General features: G+C 45.6%; 1 protein-coding gene across 1 annotated transcript; it reads right to left on the reverse strand. All coding sequences in view use genetic code 11, as the record gives it.

The window, feature by feature from the left end:
• Positions 1-7,066: 7,066 nt before the first annotated feature.
• Positions 7,067-13,319, reverse strand: EGR_03208 (hypothetical protein; the record flags this gene model as incomplete). Its single annotated transcript, XM_024492457.1, has 13 exons — positions 7,067-7,241; positions 8,379-8,460; positions 9,150-9,266; positions 10,639-11,058; positions 11,136-11,397; positions 11,467-11,636; positions 11,710-11,866; positions 11,937-12,145; positions 12,219-12,470; positions 12,675-12,809; positions 12,851-12,950; positions 12,980-13,212; positions 13,250-13,319. 13 exons carry the CDS (start codon positions 13,317-13,319, stop codon positions 7,067-7,069), a joined length of 2,382 nt encoding a protein of 793 aa, XP_024353131.1.
• Between the last annotated feature and the right edge of the window lie 3,197 nt (positions 13,320-16,516).

Raw genomic sequence — 16,516 nt, forward strand, 5'->3', positions numbered from 1 at the left:
TTTTACACCGTTTCCAAGCATTCGCACTCCCATTTCGATGTGACTAGCGCATGAGACGGAATTTTATGGGCAATTAGCTTTGTACAATACGACGTAGCGAAAAAAACGCCTAGCTCTGCTAAGTACTGCGGTCTTGCGTTAAAGATGCCACTTCCTCCGATGATTTACGGCGTGTCTGCACACAAAGCAGCTGGAGTGGCAGGAATGACTCCTGAGGCATTCGTCTTTTGGCAGTTTGAGATACACCAAAAATCAGTATTTCAGCTGCCTTTAAAAAGTTGCTTTTTTAACCTACAGTTATTGTACCTCCGCCGGGTGGCCTGGCCTTTGGGCAATGTCGGCAGCCCCTTGTACGACAACGATACATATTCTGTCAGGGTAACAAATCTTCTTTCATCTTCAGGATAGCCTTGACGCACTACATCGGTGACAGCGGAAAGTGAACCCTATTTCTGAAAAATATCCACCTTAATTTCCATTACTAAATGCAAAACTTTGGCGTGGAAGCAAGAAGGGCATATGCTGCTGATGGGGGGAATATGTGATGATCCCCCATAGAAGGGCTGAAAATTACGGCAACTACCCCAGTCCCGCGATCTGCTGGACTGCTATTCACAACTGAAGCGGCACTAATCGCAGCAGACACGTAGTACCTCCCGCTATTATACCTTCTTTTGTCTTCAGGGAAGTCCTGAGCTCTACAAAAGTCTACTAGTATATTTAAGAAGGGTTGGGGCTAGAGACAGTTGTCATTAGAATTCTGAGACATCAGCCTCTAATACATATTGAAATTCTATTCTATTCTTTGTTATTTCTATTTCTTCGTAAAATAATTGTTCTACCTTTGACCTCTGTTTACCCGAATGGGAGAAGGTGAGCCTAAAGAACCTTGCGACTTGGTTCGACTAAAATGACCACCGCCTAATATGCGTTTGTCGAAACACGGAAAACCTACTTCTCTGCCCCAAAAAAACGAGGCCTATTTAATAACTTCGCCAGACTTGTCTCGACACATTAACTATTGTTACTTCAATTTAGAAAAAAAGCATGCCGTTTAGCCAAAAAAATTGCGCTAGGTGTTCGCTGCAAACACCAAGTTGTTGTGGTGTCTCTCCATCTCACCCCGCCTTAAGAATAACTTGCGCCGCATAAAGGTGGTAAAAAACGTCTCAGGGACGAATGTACGCATAAAACGTTAAAACCACTGCGCTGTTATGGCTTTGCTTAGTTATGAAGCCAGAAAGCAACACACACCCGTGGCTAGACCGTGCCTCCGTCCCAAATACTTCAGTCCCCTTTTTGTTCACTTTTTCCTCCAGTACTCAAAAGACATAAGAATGTAGTCACTCATTCTCCTTTATCAGGTTGCCATTATTCACCAAAACTGCGGACAAAGAAGTCTTGCATGTTAAATTCAACTTGTCAATAAAAGTAACAGCTACAGTTGCAATTCTTTTTCGCTTCCACTCATGCGCCGCTCTCATGCGCCGGTTGGAAGGCGAATTTGATGGTCTAAAGGAGGGACCAGCATAGGCGTTGGTGGGGCCAGAGCAGCAAAGGCTGGCAGCGTGACGAGACATGACAAACCCCATTACTCATCAGTGAAGTCCGCTGAGTGTAAATGGAAATAAGGCAAAAAAAAGAAATTTACACCGCTGCTTCACGTGCAGACCGCGCTGTGAAATTATTTATGTCGTGGAGACACCTTTGCATGGAGAAAAAAATGAGAAAAATTTCATAGCAGAAGATTTGATTAAAGTTATTATCAAAATGTATCCATACAGGTGTAAGAGGAAAAAATAAAGAAAAAGTCACTTTCTAGAGATTGAATGAATAAAAAAATAAAATTTGGAATAAAATGGGAAGGACTGATTAAATGAATGCACAGGTCGGCAGTGAAAAAAATGAATGGAGGATTGAATGAGTAAAATAGGGAACGAACGAATAATTGCACTTCAGTGTCCTTTTGACGACTCATTTTTGCTACCTAAACACCGATTTTCCCACTTGAGATATCGGGCTACTCCTTTTGAGATGCCGCTAAGACTACCTATCATTATTCGCACCTTTTGTATAGTTCATTCTAATTCAGCCGCCCTTTTCCCGCCGATTTTGGTGTCTACCATCAACCCTGGTGACACGCCCATAGCCTGTTTGCGGAGTGTCACGCGCATACTAATGCTTTATCAGTAAACTAGGGTGGCAACGAGGATGGCAAAGGCGCCAAATTAGTAAGCCAGGGTAGTCTGGCCGGCCAAAGGACATGAGTGCTGAGGCTTCGCGTGCGCGCGCGCCTCTAATTGGCCAATCACATGTGTGACGTGGCCGAGGCGGGCGAGCAAAGAAAGCGGTACCAATGCGCCTCAACCATTGCGGACATATCCTCCAATCTGCAAAGTCACGTGTAGCTTGTCAACTTAGAAAAAAAGGATTGGGGGGGCATCTACTGCATTTGGGTTGTTTGGTTCCGTGACGAACACCACGCGCCTACGCATTGGAATTTTGGAGGTAACTCTCATAAGGAGCCGGCTAACATCTTAGACGTTCTACTTAAATTGTATTCAGCACCTGCGAAGCGAGAAGTAGACTGGCTGACAAATTCCTTCTTCCTCAAAAACTACTGCTAGAAGAACAACCCGGTAAAAATCGGAAGTCTTCTCCTATCCATGACCAACAAGGAAAGATTCTGACGTCTACGTTTTTGGCCAGATGATAATGTGACATTCCGTTTGGGTGCGCTTTCCAAATCGCCTTTGCGGTCTCGTTCCTTCTCGTGAAGATCAACAAGAATATGAAAGACCCGTATTTATAATAAGCCTCACCACAGAGAGTACCTTGGCAGCCGGTTTTTTATCCTCACACCGTGCTTGTCCGTTGAGTAATTGGTTTAGTCGGTGTTCTACAGAGGTTAAAAAAGATGCAGATCCATTCCAGACGGCACGATATGGAACTCAAAGGATCTTGACAAAAGACATTTGGTGTTGGATTCACCTTTGGTTACTTTAAAGGTGAAATCGTCTTCTCCATGCCCTAAATGGAGAGTTGACACAAAGGTTACATATTAGCGCTTGTCATTCATAAGTAAGCGTCAAAGAGTAGGTGAAGGGCAAAATTAGGGAACGTATACACATGAATGCACGTGGGGGATATCATACAGACACGAATAGAAGGGCGAGAGTATAGAGAAGGGAGAACAGCGATTCCATGTTTACAACCAAGAGGAGTCGGGCGTTCCTTCGTGCGGCTAGAGGTCCGCGGCACTGGGGAAAAATAGCTTAAACTTCGTTACTGACATGCGGAGTTGAGATGTTGATGACAATGCAAGCACCCATGATGTGTTGGGTGGAGAGTTTCAAACTGGCCCAATCCCGTTGGAATGTACAGTTCCACCACCGCCACCACGGGTGCCAGTTCCACTGCCGAGTCGTTGGTCTGCTCGACGTGTGCTCTTACTGTACTCACCGATGAACGATCCGGTCTCGTTAAAGTTACCTAAAATATAGACGGGAGGGAAAGATTCCAAATGGAAACCTCGATCCCCTATAACCTTTTCAAGACAGTGTTTAGTGAAATGACATTCCAAAATGTAGGACAAACAGAGGAGTGTTGTTGAACTAAACCCTTTGTTTATACAGGAAGGTCAATGTCACTGTAGCAGTAGTAACCATGAGAGAGGATCAAACCCAAAAACCTACTCCTCGCTGCTTTATGCTGTCAACTGACATTGGGATGGGTGTGCGCAGGTGGCCGCGACAACCAGCGCGTGTTAAGAGAGCCACTTCAAAGTTCATACGACTTTTAAAGAGGCGGGTGAGTCACCGCCGTAAGGTCGCCATAAAACCCGAACCAACTGACGCGACCAGTCGTCAAACGAAGTGGGCGTTCGCGGGCGCATTTGAGGAGGCAAAAGGACCACATCTACTCGCCTCAATGTGTTGACACTTCAAAATGACTAATTCAGCTCCCCCTTAAGGAGAGAATACGTAAGAAGCCTCGTTAGTTTAACTAAGATGTAGCACATGCAAGTTGCAATTAAAAATATTAACAAATGAGCTAACATAGAAATTACCAGTCTCCCAGGCTGGCAGTGAACGACATTTACCATCATATGCCACCACCAAATGTCTGTTGTAGAAACCCATATTAACACCTGTGTCATTTTCCTCAAGTGTTTACCATGATTAACGGGACGGTGAAAAATTTGCTGTCGCATCGACAAGGGGCTTATGAAATTGCTGCGATGTGAAAACTACGTGGTAGAGTGTTGAACCTTGCCTATGGACGGAACCAACTTCAAAGGGTGCAGTACGCAAAAGAAATACAGGATTCGACAGATTAGTTATGATGCAAATTTCCTTGTTTGCCCCACGATCATGAGAAGGTTTATTCTAGTCCTTTTCTGCGTCAAATTGAAGTGGCGGCCGAAGCCAGCGAGACAGCAAAGGACACACGTTATGCCAAAAAAAACGGACAGAAATTTTTCACCAACCGTCCCCGTCTCCCCCTCAACAAGTACCTAATTCGTCGTGCTATATCTCTTCACTCATTGCCACGAAACCGAAGACGGAGATTGTACAAAGAACACGTTTTGAGGATGATTTTACGCAACGAATTTATGATTTAAATCCAACTAATCACAGCAATGACTCCACAGCAGGGCTGACGTGCTAACCAATGGCACTAAAGCGTGGGGATCATGCCGCATAAATGGGTGAAACTAATTTTCCTGATAAGGAGCCAGTACTGGTTATCAGTAGGAGGTTTGAGAAGAAGGCACGTAATTTCTATAACTTCAGTTATTCAGGAGGGCTACTCCCATTAATGAATGCGGTTGTTTGGCGAGTGAATGAAGTCCACCGCCATGTCTAGCGGCAAAACTGTGCCGCGAGTACTACCGGTGAAGTGAGTGATGTAAACAAGGAGGGCAAGGGCGTGCCAAAACCTGTCGTGTCAGTGATTCAATAAATCACCCACTCATCAAACACAACGGCACCAAACAGTCAAACGGTGAAACAGCACACTGGGAGCACGGAAAATAAAATATTCTTCTATCAGATCAAATTCCTCTCAGCTCCAGTTAATTTTATCTGAAATCCCTCCATGTTATGGACAAACTTGACTACAAGACAGCCTACTGATATCAAATAGACCTGCTGCGACAGAATTGCGTCAACCAATAACATTCATTTTCGTTGACTTTTTCATGGGAAAGAGAATGGCGAGGTAGCTCATCCCGACCTCTCCCACAAACAATGACCGCGGTTTTGGACACTTGGTGGTGGTCTGCCAGTCAAAACCCACTAATCGTGAGGGCAGGAGGGAGACATGAATCCAACGTGCGAACAAGCCGAAGTGACTCATCGGAGCCTTTTGCTTTGTTTTTGAAAGCACAACTACCCACCCAAACGAAGGTGATAAACATCAAGAGAAGACCTCCTAATCGAGTTGGCAGAGATCGGTTGGCATAAAAGACAGAACAGCAGGGAACACGCACCGGAATGACATTTGATGAGCCTGTTAGAACCTATTTCTGCACAAATAGTAAATACTTAATGAATTCAGCCAAGGTACAGGAGAGGACGCAGCCAACCACTGCCTGAACACTTTCATGAAGCCTCGTTAACCCACCACCATCATCATCAGTGCTGCTATCAATCGGTAAGAACCATCGAAGTTGACGGGTTACTTTTCAGCAGATTTCAACAACTAATTATCGACTTTTCAAAGAGCAGCAAGCGGAGGGTTGTGTCGACACTGGTTGTCGTCTGTTTGTTTAAGGACAAGGCGACAAGAATTCCCACCCATCACACTACACAGGCGATGTGGTGAGAGCGCACGCCTCCTCGCAGCTGCACAAACGATACACCATGAGGTTGGCCGATAGCAATCACGAACTCGTCCATGAGGGGACGAGGTAAGATAGCCATACGATTCGCCAAAGGATGTGGAAATAAGGCGTGAGTATATTCGTCCTTTAGTATAGGAATAAGACAGCACAGTTTCCCTTGGATTTGGGCAAACATTTCCAACCTTGGTAAAAGGGAGGAACGTTATTTTGTAAAGAAAGCAGTGATAACTGAATTGTGATCGATCAAATGGGTGAACATGGAAGCTAAAGTAACCAATTACAGGTAAGTGCTACAGTCGTCTTCAATAAGTTTGGGCAGACGGATTCCAGGTGAAGATTTTGCAACTGAACCAGCTGGAGGAGAGCCCTGAAGCCAACAGAAACTGCCTCACTCTATGCATGTGGTCCGAGGCAGCACTGCAGACGACCTCTGTGGACCAGGCTGAGTTTGTGAAGGAACTCTTACAGTAGGAAAATATTTATTTCCCAAGTCTGCAGTGAATCAACATAAATGCCACTAATATTGGAATCACCTACTACCCAGGCTACTGGTCTCTCGGTCTTTCAAACGAGCCCGCTTACAAGCTCGAATGCCTTGTAATGTAGTAAAGAGTAACTAGGAGGCATGACAAAGTCTCCGTCCCTCTGGCGGAATACCAAATCTTACCGAAATGGCAACAAAAGAAGGCGTGTTTAATTTCCTTTTTGGAGAATTTCACATTTGGTAGACATGATAAAAAATAAATTTTCTTAATTTCCTCAAACAAACTTTTGACCACGAACAGACTCCACGACTGTCAAAGAGAAAGGTAAGAGGAGTGGCAGAAAGGCACTGCGGTAGGAGGATGTATGGCCCCATCGAAAGGGCAATAGCCGTTGATCAAGTCGCCTCTTGAATCGTAGGGCAATCAACTACCACCATTGCATGCACGCCCCTTATCACAGTCAGAAGCCTGTATGATTCCGGGACAGAAATGCCACACAATTCACCATTTAGCCTCACGTCCAATGCAATAACTGTAGGAAATTGCATGGCAGGGCTCAGATATCGGGTTACACGGGCGCCTAAGTAGGCCTAAAGGCCTAAATTCAGTGGGTGTCGACAGCACAAATGTCATTGGCTTATTCATCGATGGGTGTGGCCTAGCCGCGACAAGACGATGTGACCAAATGGAAGGGGTGTCTGTTCAACAGGGGGTTGAACTTCAAAATGCAACTTCAAGGCTTTAAGAGAACTTTAAAATAGGCGGACGTTGGAAGAATGGAAATAGGGAGGTAGAAGACCTTACCAGGATCTATGCCATAGTAGTCCAGTTCGCCTTCATCGTCACTGCCCACTTCTTGGAACGTGTCGTCAAGGGATTGATTACAGCCAGGAATTGGGTGCTCGTCTCTGAAACAAAAAGTGACAGTCAGTGAGGCGGCTAGCTGGGTAGTCAGAAACGGAGTTAAATGAGAATGCGGTGACGATTTGATGACGTATACGATGACGATTATTTCACTTGAATGAGGAGCGTCCCGTCATAGAGGAAGTAATTTTTCGTGTGACACTTTTCATGGAGAGGTCAATTCATACTTAATCGACAAAAACTACCGAAGCGTCCAAAACTATGCAACAACATACTGACGCGGATTGTGCGCCCTCTGTACAATGCAGATGTTTGAAGAGAGCAGAGACTTCACTCGAAGAAAGAAGAATATGCACAAGAAAGAGAGACGGGATTTGGAATACATGGTAGGGATGAAAGCGTCATTATTCAAGTCTTTACACACTACCGTAGGTAGTAGTCCGTGAGAGCGTGGATGTATTTGGCAAGGCTGTAGCCACTGATGTGGTGGAAGGCACTAGAGGTCAGAGGCAAATGCGGTGGGAGAACCTTCTGCGCACACATTTGAGATGCATGTAGGAGAGGAAGGCGATTAGAAAACAGCATCCCTAAGGCCACTTACTTCTTCCCTCGCATCCCAATTTCTTATGGACTTGTAAGAAGTGTGGCCAGCCCTTTTTGCCAGCAGTAAATCACCATCATTAATCATGCCGTCCACCTCAGTGGGAAGGAGTGCTATTTCTGGAGTGGATCGAGGAAACTGGTCCGATTCAAGACAAATACGGGATGGAAACGGAAAATAGAAGCTCTGTTCCTGAGAGATTCAAACAGTATCGTTGGAACAAGTCGCTTCAAAAGCGCATTTTGTTCACTTTTTTCATGATTAAATAGTGAAGCTGACCCTCGAAGACATCGCAAATGGGAGTAGGAAAACACACGAGGCTTGAAAGAAGAAACTCCCAAATCAATAGCACCAATGGCGATGACGTTGCGAGATAAATTATGCGAACACAGCCCCAGGTTTATTTACAACGAGAGCCATTCGTTTGTTTACTATCGCGACCAGACACACCATGACGCACCAGCGACGCGGAGGTCCAGGTAGGCTGAAGCAATTGACAACCAATTGAGCCAACCGATGTGCGGAAAATCAGGGCACTTCAGCCTTTTCCTTCATATCATCAACGACCACAGTGACTCACCTTCTTTCATAGGTTTGGAAGGCGTCGCGATCACGGAACTCCTTCTCCGGATCGTTTCCACGTATCCGCTCCTCCCGTTCAACTAAAAAAGGGCGAAGTCATGCCGTAACATGGTGTGAGTCACAGCGATGGAAGTGCTTGTTATTAAAAAAGTAGAGAGTAGCAAATTGTCTCGGTTGGAAGATATCTATAGTGGTTGAAGAAAAGTTGGTGGATAAGTAATTTTGAAGACTTCGTTCAAGGAGATTATGCAAATCCCACTCAAGACTGGGTTAAAGCACCAAGAGAATGTGTGACCTTGGTAGTGAGGGGGCTGAGTCGTCTGTTAGGCCTGAGGTGCAAGCTTAAAAGCAAGTAAATCACAGTCAGGTGAGAAATCTGGTGGCATCAGAAAGAGGCTGATTTAAAAAGCGAATCTCATACGTCTTGCTCTCTAAAGTGGGAGAATTTCCACAGTCAGTGACTATAGAAGCTGCGTTAACTAACCAATGAACTTCAAATTCCCTAAATGGTTAGGAAACCCACTGACAAATGCTAAAATCGGAAGAAAGTAAGGAATTTGTAAATGTCGACGGTCAGTGTGTCCCAGTCTCAAGGGGGGGTCAACCGTGAGTTCACAGTCACAAGACGGTAAACTTTGCTGGGTTACTGATACTTTTTGATTTAAATGAGGGGAGATCATGAACAAATTGGAGGGAGTGAAATAAATTGGGCATGTCTGTGTCCCATAGAAGCGATTAAACAATTGAAAAAAATTGGAGAAAAACTCACGCAGGTAGGTTTTCCCCTTATTGCGCATGACAATGCAGACAGCGAGGATTGCAACGATGAGTAGAATCAGCACGGCAATCACCACCGCCACAATCCACGAGATGCTTGACACAGCAGCTTGGAGGGGAGGAAGGAGGGAATGAGTCAGCTAGGACGCAGGTCAGGACAACAGACAGGGAGGTAATTATAGTACACACGTAGTCACGTGAACGTAGAGGTCGTGTAGACACTTCAAGACGGACACCACCTCCTCTAGCAGGCATGCTTGAAGTAGTAATCAAAAAACAACAATTTCTAGAGAAATAGAAATCCAGACCCCATGGCTAGGTGCGCAGAGGAATGTTCATTGGAAAGGTCAGTGGGTGACGCACACAAACGAATAGAAACTAGGTGTCTAAAGAGTAAATAATACTTGCTAAATCCATGCTATTGTCAACTTTACTAGCCCGAAGATATGACCTCACGCAAGTTGGTCGTTGTGTGCTGGAGAGATTGGAGACAGCGCTGCATTCCTCCCCTTGAATTTTCACACCGGGACACGCTGAATCCACAGCCTCCCCTTCATCCGATCACTAGGATGGACTAATGACCTCGATGCGAATATTCTGTCATTCAACTATCTAAGCAGTCGGAAAGTGGCACCGAACACTTGCCTATTCAACAAATACAAGGGTTTTAAAACGAGCATGCTCGTAATACCGCCTGCCAGTCCAAGGCATAGGGCACAGAAGCAGCCGCATGGGTGACCTCAACAGCAAACCAATCACGGAAAACGAGTCACATAGCAAGGGGAAATTTAGCAGAAAGAGCACGCACGCATACATGCACGAAAGACCGAATAAGGAGAGAGCGGGATAGGGGCGCCCTTTGGCTATAAAACTGGCATTGCCGCCACCGCGCGCCGAGGCTCAACCACTACATTTAACGGTCGTTACTGTAAATGCGGCAGCAGGAGCAACGGCCGTCACCTTCATTAATTGTGTATGCGAGGAGCAATAAAATCCAACGGGTTAACTGGTGCGAATTCCCACTTCCCTAAAAATAAACGGCTACGAGGGGCGCCCAAGTCCACAACCTCAGGAAGCGATATCACAGCTTGTTCAAGCGCATAAATTCCAGGGAGTGTTTGAGTCACCTGACCACAAGAAGCGCAACCACTTTACAGGCTTTCAATATTAGCATATGTAAGTAACTCTGGCACCTAAACCGCGTAGGGTGAAAAACTAGCGATGCATAGGGTGAAGGGGGGAAAGTTCCTGATTGCCACAGAGATCAGGTGAAACAGGCATAATAAAGTGCAGAACAAAAAACCACGGGATGACCACAATGTGTGTGTTTACTTAAGCGTCCACAAGGACGTGTGCCGACAATACATAGGACTCCATTCACCAGTAAGCACAACGGCTCAGTGAAGAGGGGGACGACGCCCATTGTGCCGTTTTGATGTAAAAGGGGAAGGGTGAAATGCTCCGAAAATTCCCAAACCTACCAAGCTTCGATTTGGAGGGATACTTGCGAATATGCGCCGTGAGCATAGCGTGCAGAGCGGGATCGTTTTTCGTGTCGTAGTAAGGTGTCTCATACATGTAACCTGCAAACAGATCTGTGTCCGGTCCAAATACTCGGAAGCGACAGCTTAAATCCACATTGGCAAAGAGTTCATCGAAGAGAGCATTATCTTGCGCGATGTTCAGCACCACCTCACGGTTTAAGTACTTCAGGAAGGTCAGTCGGTTGTCTCGCGGGTCTAGACGCTGCAGATCTTGTCCATCCAACTCCCAGGTCTTGACTACGCGTAGACCGCTGTAGGGTGCCATCTCAATATCGCAGTAGAAGCGATGGGTAGTGTGGTTGAAGCAGTCCTCCACGCAACTGTAATCCGACAATTGACGAATGACATCCGGCTTGGCTAAGATCAAAACGAAAAGCGAGAGTTGAACCACAAATGTGATCCCAGACATGATTAGAGCGTCCCCAGAAACTTACGCAAAACCCGAATGAGGGTGTTGGTGCGCACCGAACCGAGGGCGTTGGTTACGACCATGGTGACGATGTGAGAAGAGCCATATGGCGAATTGGGGGCAAAGGCAAGATCGCGGACTGTGTAGCGAATGGAGGTATCAGAGGGAAACTCGATTTCCGGATTGAGGTCGCCCACATAGGGAAAAGACTCTTGCAGAAGACGCAGTGACTCCCGGTATCTCACCGATGATACCGCGTCAATTTGAATACCGTTGATGAGGAGGGACTAGACAAGGATAAGTAAGTTAGCAACTACCGAGCCAACAAAAGAAGATTTTTAGTCTAGAAGGCATACCCGAGAGGTAAGCCTGCCACTGAACTCGGCAACAACTTGGGCCTGATTCCCCTGCGGTACAATGAGGTGACGCGGGGGAGCCTCCTTGATGGTGGGTGGCTGTTCAACACTCACCTCGTACTTGAAACGCAATTGCCCATAGGGACTTTTGAGGGAGAGAACATACGTCCCTACGACGGTTCAAGAGATGCGTGTTAGTAGATGCCAGCAGGATAGAGTTTAAGTTACAGTGTCTGGACTAACCAGCATAGGAGGGCTTAATGTCCTGAGGAAAGACCAGGGAATGCCGATTGGATGTAAATTGAATTGGAAGGGAGCTGTCGTCTTTAGTCCACTTCGCAGAAACCGTCCTGGGGTTGGCTGTGTAAAAGGCGTTCAGGGTAATAATATCGCGAGCATGCTAAAACACAAAATCAGATAGAGCGGGTGATTCAACAGATGCGAAAAGTGATCAAGATGAGCAAACGTACCCATCCACTGCGTAATGCGACGCGGTTATGCTGTGGTGATCGTGGAATGATCTGGTTGGGGTAGGTACCAGGAATGTACGTGAAAGGGACTGCCTTTCCATCGTTATCTTGGAAATAGGCAGAGAAGATTTTATTGCGTACGATCGAGGTTGTGCAGAGAATACCAATAGGGCGCCAGTCCTTCACCAAATCATGGATGATAAGAGTACCTAGCAAAAGGTCGCAAGGCGATCAAATGAAACGGATTTAACAAAAATGAAAGCGTGAATACTGGGCGCTTACCGTTGGAAAGAACGGTGTGCTCAAAGTACTCAGCGATGGGTTGAGAACGATCGTAGCATTTCCGGATCTCCAACTGGCTGTCAGCCTCGGCTTCACAGGCGACCCAATCGTAGGGGACGGGAAAAGTTTGTTTCGCCCAGTTGGGTAATTCAACGTGGTCCATGGAACCGCCGCACTCAAGTGACATAGGAAAGCTGCTACCAACGATGGGACCACGTAGGATAGGGTCAAGCGACTGTCTCTTAATGAAAGCTGAAGTTGAGATGCCAATAACAAAAGGGGTAATTTTTGAGCCAATTAACAAACAAATGTACGTGATCAGAACAAGAGAATACGAAGAGATGGTACAGTTTGAATGTAAAATGCCCATCAAAAACAAGAGTTTTAGAAACGAAAGACAGCATACTCCAAAACACAAATGTTATGCCCAACGTTACTTAAACAGAAGGAATTCACCTGTTGTATAGGAATCCATGTCCTGAACCTCGATGGAGTTTGATTGGATGACACCATTACTATTGCCAAGACGACAGAAATATGTGGCATCTAGCGGAAACTTGTCTCGACCCCAATTCGACGTAAAAATATAACCTGAAAAACACCAGGTAAGAAACTCAGAAACAACAAACAACCATTATAGATGTCTCCCATGGACTTAAATTTGAATTTATCAGAGAGCAAGTACGAGCTTCCGAGCGCATTGTCACACGTTAATTTCCGAGAAAATGGTGTCTACAAAAATCAAAAAAACAAAGATGTACCTCAAAGCACAATTGCGCGCTGGTAATTGGTGAATCCTTGGATAACTTGTCGACGACACAATGAAACTCTAACTTGGGTGGAGCGTTATTAATTAGCTCCACAATTTGAATCGTCACTCGTGGAAACATTCCATCAATAACGATAGGCTTATTTGTGCCAAAATACGAAAAAGAACCATTTCTAAGAGTTGCAGACTCGACCTTGTGAAACTTTAAAAACGGCGTGCCATTTTCTAGGAAAACATAAATTCCGAGCCAAAAAAAGATTACCTCCGTACGATAAACCGCATGTGAGAAGAGCGAATAAGGCGAACAACTGTACTTTAGTACTTGCATTCATGACTATCAAAAGATCAACAAGACAGACAACAGGAAGCTTTCGTCTTTGTGGGCCCAATGGAATACAATTGTAATGGTCTAATTAAACAAGGTAGGGTCATCGGTCCAGGAAAGGCAAAATTGTTCCTAAAAAGCAGCTTTTGAAGAATGAAACAATTTTTCGACCGATGGTTTAAGCAACTAATTACCTGGTCCATCAGCGCGTAAGCCATTACTTTAGGGGTTATTTATTCTCAAGGAATAAAACACGTACTCTTTCTACGTCTGCATGGGTAATAAAATGGGAAATATTACTTGATATGTGACTCACTTTTTGACCATATATTCTTACTGCGTCTTTAATAACTTTTAAATAAGCGGGTCTATTTGATGGTAAAATATTTATTAGTTAGTCAACGAGAATCAATTCAGGTTTATGGGGATCGGGATTGTAATCTCTTCCCGACCTTGGAGGATTCTAACTGCTCCTCTATCACAAGTATCAATTTGCTTACCCCCCTCCTGTTTTAAAACACACATTTTAACCAACATAAGTGTCGCATAGTCCCCTCATCAGTTTTTAAGCTATACTTGTCGTAATACGTCTTCTGCTTGATATGAGGGTCGTAAATGTCGGCGCGCGAGGTTATAGGCTTTTTTATACCTTCTTCCAGTCTCAGTACGTACTCTGGCACATTGTTGGTTGCTACTTCCGCGTTTGATGGGGAGATGTCGGAAGACACGCTCATTTTACGATCTGCGAGCATCTTGAGCGGAGAAGTACCAGTTGGTTTATGGACTACAGCCCTGTACACGAAGAGAGCACGTCCCAAGCTAAATTTCCACACTTCCAATCGTGCGTTCCTAGTGAGAGCCTTCAGTAGTCCGATAAGAGTGCTATTTGATCTCTCTACCTGTCCACTGCCTTGCGGATATCTGGGTATTGTGCATGTCTTCCAGATCCGAAAGTTTTTACATAGTTCACCGAAGGGTCAGCTTTTTAAATTATGGCCTTGATCACCATGAACCGATTCGGAAACTCCATGATGGTGATTATAGCAAAGGAAGAAAACTGGGGAGATGGGGGCTTTTGAAGTTACTGCAAGTGATATAGGCTCGGCAGAAATCTAGTAATTCTGGTGCGAGCGAATACCACCAGTATCGCTTGCCCTAGGTATCTGACATCTTCCTTTCGCCCACACGCCCCACTTACTCGTGTAACTATTGGAGGACTCTTTGTACCAGCGAGCCAGGGCGACTAAGCGCTTAGGAGACCCGAAGTTTTCTTGGTATCATAAAACCTAGTTCTCTAGAGAGAGTTTCGACCATTTTTGCTACATCCATCTGGACGCTGCCATCTCCTGCGCTGTGGATTTTAAGAAGCTCCGTGTTGGGATCGGTGCTCTGAGTATTTCTCCTCACTCTAAAATACGGTACCCACTACAACACCACCGACTCCTGCTGCGACTGGTCTGCGGGACAGAGCATTTGCATTACTGTGCGTGACCCTTTTCTGTACTGTGCTGTGAAATCGGATGATCGCAGTTCCTCTTATCAGCGTGCAACTCAACGGTCCATCTCCCTTATTGTTTGTAACCAGGCGGGTACCTGGCGATCCGTTCTAACTATGACCTTCCTCGCTATTAGCTAGCGTCTGAAGTGTCTGACCAACTTGCGGATAGCGGACAGCTCACGCCGTGTTACGCTTTTCTGTCTCGTTTTTTTGCTGAGACTAATACTCGCGTGGGCGATGACTTGCTCCCTTCTCTCCTTGTCCCTTTGTGAGAGTACACCGCCAATGGCCGTAGCTCGAGTCCGTAATTAGTACACACGGTGGGGCGCTCGATCTGAAGTTGGGTAGCGCTAGAATCGGTGCGGAGCAGAGCGTTAGCTTCAGTTCTTCAACCGCTTCATTAAGCTTCTTCTCCCACTTGAACTTCTTTTTTATCAGTTTGTGCAGCGGCTGGCTGGTAATCTTAGCAAAGTGCCTATAGTAATTTGCCAAACCTAGGAAATTGCGGATCTCCGTCTAATTAGTTGGTGTTGGCCAGACAATCACTTGTTTAGTACGATCTTCGGTGACTGCCATCCCATCTGACGAGACTGCATGCCCCAGGAATGTAATCGAGTGCTGCTAAACTTGGTATTTCTTTGGATTCAGGGTCAACTCCGCGTCTCGCAGACTGTCTAACATTCGTATCCGGTTGGGTATTATGCCCTTAGACGAGAACATCATCCAGATAAAATACACGCTGCCTGGAAATAAGCCAATTAATGCGGTTTGCATTTCGCGTTGGAAGGTGGCTGCGCCGTTATAAGGTCCGAAGGGCATTGTCTGAAAGTCATACAGCCCGTTTGATAAATATAAAAATGTTCACTCTGTTCTTTTCCTCCACTTTCACTTATCAATATCCTGATTTTAAGTCGAGTGTAGTGAACCGTTTTGACCCATGCAGGCAGTCTAACAAATTGTTTATGTGGGGTAAGGGGAATGCATCCACCTTAGTTACTGTGTTCAACTTCCTACAGTCGATGCACAATGGTGGGCTACCGTCATTCTTCTTTACCAGCGCCATCGGCGAGGCCTGTGATAACTTGGGTCGTTCTATGACCTCATCGCGAATCAACTCTTTGACTAGAAGGCTCAATTCTTCCAGCGAAGGAGGCGGAATACGTCTGAGTGGTTGCCAGATAAATCTAGCTTCGCCGGTACCTATTGTATGCTTGATGCTATTTGCTCCTCCCAGATTAGCGCCTTGCCATGCGCATATATTCGCATACCTCGCACCTTGCAAAGTCATTTTCTTTCACTGTCGGTGGCATGAGTCAGCCGCGCGCAGAGGTCATCTGAGTCGTTCATGAGTGTGACTGCGGTCTCAAAAAGGGCGGGTCTTTCCTTGGTAGCAAAACATTCCGGGTGGAAAAGGTGCCTTTCGCCAAGTTTAAGACAGCTTTGAAGTTACGCAGAAAATCAGCACCATTAACCACGTCCAAAGCCAGTTCTGGACATGCAATAAATTCCACTGTCCAGGTTTCTTTCCCTACACAGACTTCTAATGACGTCCCTCCTTTTACCAGCATCTTCCTTCCTTCTGCTGAACGCAATTTTGTGGTCGACAAAGTGAGCCTAATCTTGCTGCAAAGGNTGGGAAAGGTCCAAAAATTTGCTACTCATTTAGCTGCACCAGAGTCAAGAGATAAACTGCATGGATACCCTTC

This window comes from Echinococcus granulosus (genome assembly GCF_000524195.1).
Source record: "Echinococcus granulosus chromosome Unknown EG_S00016, whole genome shotgun sequence".
In the NCBI taxonomy this organism is placed as follows: Eukaryota; Metazoa; Platyhelminthes; class Cestoda; order Cyclophyllidea; family Taeniidae; genus Echinococcus; species Echinococcus granulosus.